At 43.8% G+C, this 3,756-nt stretch overlaps 1 protein-coding gene across 1 annotated transcript in view; it reads left to right on the top strand.

Annotated features, from left to right (window-relative positions):
* The window catches only part of ILDR1 (immunoglobulin like domain containing receptor 1), a gene marked incomplete at its 5' end in the record, with an annotated part of 12,004 nt that overhangs the window by 6,782 nt on the left and 1,466 nt on the right, over positions 1-3,756 (top strand). The window contains 2 exon segments of the mRNA XM_010173517.2: positions 1,399-1,530; positions 3,280-3,756. The exon segment at positions 3,280-3,756 is cut by the window's right edge and continues 26 nt beyond it. Of these exon segments, the coding sequence (XP_010171819.2) occupies positions 1,399-1,530; positions 3,280-3,756 (609 nt within the window).

The following is a 3,756-nucleotide window of genomic DNA, read 5'->3' as shown; positions in this document are numbered from 1 at the left end:
AGTCTAAATACTGCCTGCTGCAGATCAACCCAAGGGACAGAATTGGAGCTTAGCTGTAGCCTGGTTTCTTAAAGAAGCAAGGCTTATGCAGTCAGCTTGTCTGTCTGTCCCCTATCTCTTTAACTCCAATAGCTTTTAATTTCATCAGCTAACTTCAGACAGATTTATCAGAGGGGTAAAAGTCTCAAAGGCAATTACGTTCCTAACTGTCCTGAGCTGTATAGCCAGGAAAGTGCTGTTCATGCCTGACCAGAGAAGAGGCTGCAGTAAAAGCCTGCCACTTCTGAAATTCCAGAGAAGCCATATAAGAGAAATTTTGCAAAGGCCCTGTTGCAGAAAAGCTTCACCCAGTAATGACAGATAAACCATGCAGAGTCAGGCTTTGTAAGGTCTGGGGCTTGCAGAATTTGCTTGTTCATAAACTTAAGTTTTGCTTGTCTGTGGTAGAAGGAGTAAGTTTCTGCAAGATGTTTTTAGGTATTCCCAAAAAAGAAGCAGCAGTGAGTGATGTGTTTGAGGACAGGGATGGTTAGATTGTCTGTGCAGAGGAGGTGAGATGGAAATGCTGAAAAAAGTGAAGTGGAATTGCAGCCTGACCCCACGAGTAGGGATCTGAAGTTAGCAGTGATGGAAAAACAGCGAGGGAGAGAAATTTTCACTGAGTTTGCTCTCTTGGCACACTGGACATTGCTGTTGAGAACAGGAAATTTAGTTTGTTCACCAGTTTGACCACACTGTCCTAAGGGGTTTAATTTTAGCAGTCATGCTGAGGTAGATTACAGAGAGACAAGAGTGGTTAAAAGACTGGGAAGGGAGAAGCTGGACACTGCATCTCTGAGTGCCCTGTTTGTGAAACAGAGAGGAAATGATGCAGTAGGGTGTGGAAAATATGATTTGGACAGAGGCTACATTAAGGTGTTAAAAGAAGGTCTTGTTTAGCTGTAAATCAAAGCCAAAAGGGGAAAGGACCAATGATGAGCTGAGAGAGTTTTAAGAGAGAGCAAACAGTGTGGTATGTCTTACTGTATGAAGCATTACTTCCAACCTTTCCACAACTGTACTCATAATGACAGGGAGGATAGAAGACTTGTATTTGTTTATGTGCTGTGTACTTAATCATAGTGCCATTTGTTCCCAGTTGCTGGAACTGTTCCCTGAATATCAGGCAGTAACCCTTTTCTTCCGTTTTAGGTATCTTTTTGAAGCTGTACAACTTCATATTGGAATTTCCTGTGCTTTGTTTTACTTTTGTCATAGGGTGGGGAGAGCTTTTCATTCTGTGAGTTTCCTATATCTGATCACATCCAAAGGCTACAGTCTATCAAGCAAAATGGTATGTGGTCTGCAAGCTGTGCTCTTGGGATAGCTGCTGTAAGCTTTCTTCTTCTTCTTTGACAGTACTGGAGCGGCATCGGTTCATGAAGCAGGCTCAGGCACTTGCACCTTGGATGACACGCAATATGTTCTATGGAGGTGGTGACAGGAACTCACAACTTTCTTCTTACCAGCTGAACCCTCTACTGCAACAAGGTGAGACCATGGGCATCATTTCAGAGGGAAATCTGGATGAGAAACAGGTGACTTCTCAGGGAGGTTCTGCAGTGAGGCTTTAGCTTCTCTACTACAAGAGAAAGATGTTCCTAGCATGACAGCTCTGCTATGTCTGCAGCGTACTACAGACTTGCCTGGGTGGATAAATACAGCCTATCCATCTTAAGTGTCTTCCTAGGCTCAGTGCTGGGTGAAGTAGTTTAATGCTAACTAAAGTATATCTGTGCTACACGCCAGTGACTGCAGGGTAAATATACCCAGCTTATCTCACTTCATGTGGTAGAGGAGGGTACTGTCTCTTTGTTCTGCTGTACTGGTCACGGTCAACTCCTTATAGCCAAAATTGACATGACAAGTGAGGTGCAATTTGTTTGAGTTCTTATCAAATGTCTAGTCTTCAAATGATTAAGGGCAAACTGCCTCCTGTGCAATAGATCTAGCCTGTGTGCAGCAAAAAATGAAGGACTCTTTAAAGAACCAGGAAGAATTTTCCAGTTGTTCTGCCCCAAAATCACTTGTATTAGTGGTGTTTATTTGTAACTTTAATGGAGGAGGGAAGATGGAGTCTCAAAAGTCCTAGAGAAATAAGTAATAAAGTAACTTATTACCAGTAATATTATTTAATTGCCCAAGGAAAATAGGGGAATTCAACATAATGACTTCTCAAAGAAATTTAACATACTTTTCATCTGAAATCAGCTTTTCGTCACTGTACAGCAGTCACAGATGTCATCTGTGTCTGATGAGCCTTAACTGTTGTTTGAAGAAATAGTTTGCAAATATCTTAAATGCTAGATTCAAAATGTTTGATATATACATTTTTAGCCTGCTAGTTAATTCTACAGTTACCATTTTCCCTAGCTAGGGCACCAGTTTTCCTAAGGAAGATCTGGTGACTGAGCTACCATGTACAAGAGTACACTGAATCTTCTCAAGGAAATTCATGTGCATGCTGGTAGAAAATGGGCAATTAAGTTCCTCAGGCAGTTTCTTAGCCTGTATTTTCACAGCCCTCAAATCTCCTGTGCTTAAGTTTCCCTTAAATTTGTTTCAGGTCATCTTTTTAGACATGTTGGGTAGAAGGGACCTCTAAGGCCATCTAGTCCTACCTCTTGCTCAAAGCACGACTGTCACCAACCTCAGTCACATTACCTGTGGCTTTGTCTAGCCGAGTCTTGGCAACCTGCAAGGATGGAGATTCCGTGACTTTTCTGTGTAACTTTTCCAGAGCTGGACCAGTGTCCTAGGGAAGAAACTTCTCCATTGCTACATATATCTATATGTACATGTGTGTGTATATGTGCACATATATAAACACTTTTGTTTCTTATGCAGTATTGGTTCATATTTCTTCCAGTTCAATGAGACATAAGAGGAAACACTATGAACTTGCTCCTATTTTTTAAAAAATAATATTTGATATCAATGCTGTAGGAAAAAAATGTTCCTTTCACTAAAGACATAGACTATATTTCCAGGTGTCCTCGATGACTTTGATTTCTTTCCTCTGTGCTGCCCAAAACACAGCTCATGCTGCAGCTTACTAGTTACTACTCTTTGCACCTTACCTTGTGTGGTCTGGATGTGCTGGTTGCGCAGCTCTTGCAGTGAGGAGGAGCAGGAGAAGAGAGGCTCAAAAGGGACTCAGCCAGGATCATTAGTGCAGAAGGGCCTTCTCTTTATTGTTTCCCCTTGACTTGCTGCATTCTCCCGTGCTTTTATCCTTAGATGTGTCTCTGCAGAACAGTCTTCCGCTGGTGCAGCCACAAACTCAGCTTTACCCTAACAAGGGTGTTTTGGATTATCTGGAGTCTGAAATTCAAAACCTTAACACATCACAGCTCCGGCCACCCTCCCACCAGCGGCAGGCTGTGCAGCCCAGCTTGCTGTCCTCCCTGGGCTCCGAGGTCATGCCACCTCCTCTTCGTAATCATGTCTCCTCCATCCATGGGAGCAGCAACTCCTCACAGCCACAGAGAGCTACCCGTGCCCCCAGACCCTGGGACTCTGCAGCAGAGGACAGGAGGGAAAACCGGAGGTGGCCCTTGCCTTCCAGTGGGGATTCTCATTCTAGTTACAGTCGGGAGCCATGGGACAGGCAGCGAGAAGACCATCCTCAGAGGCAGAGGACAGGCGGATACAATGGCAGGCCCCAGTACTCCCGACGGGATGTGTCACCCCCACGCCACGCTGAGAAGGGAAAGA

Source organism: Antrostomus carolinensis, unplaced genomic scaffold, assembly GCF_000700745.2.
Source record: "Antrostomus carolinensis isolate BGI_N321 unplaced genomic scaffold, ASM70074v2 scaffold10000, whole genome shotgun sequence".
Lineage (NCBI taxonomy): Eukaryota > Metazoa > Chordata > Aves > Caprimulgiformes > Caprimulgidae > Antrostomus > Antrostomus carolinensis.
This window is presented reverse-complemented; position numbering and strand designations above follow the sequence as displayed.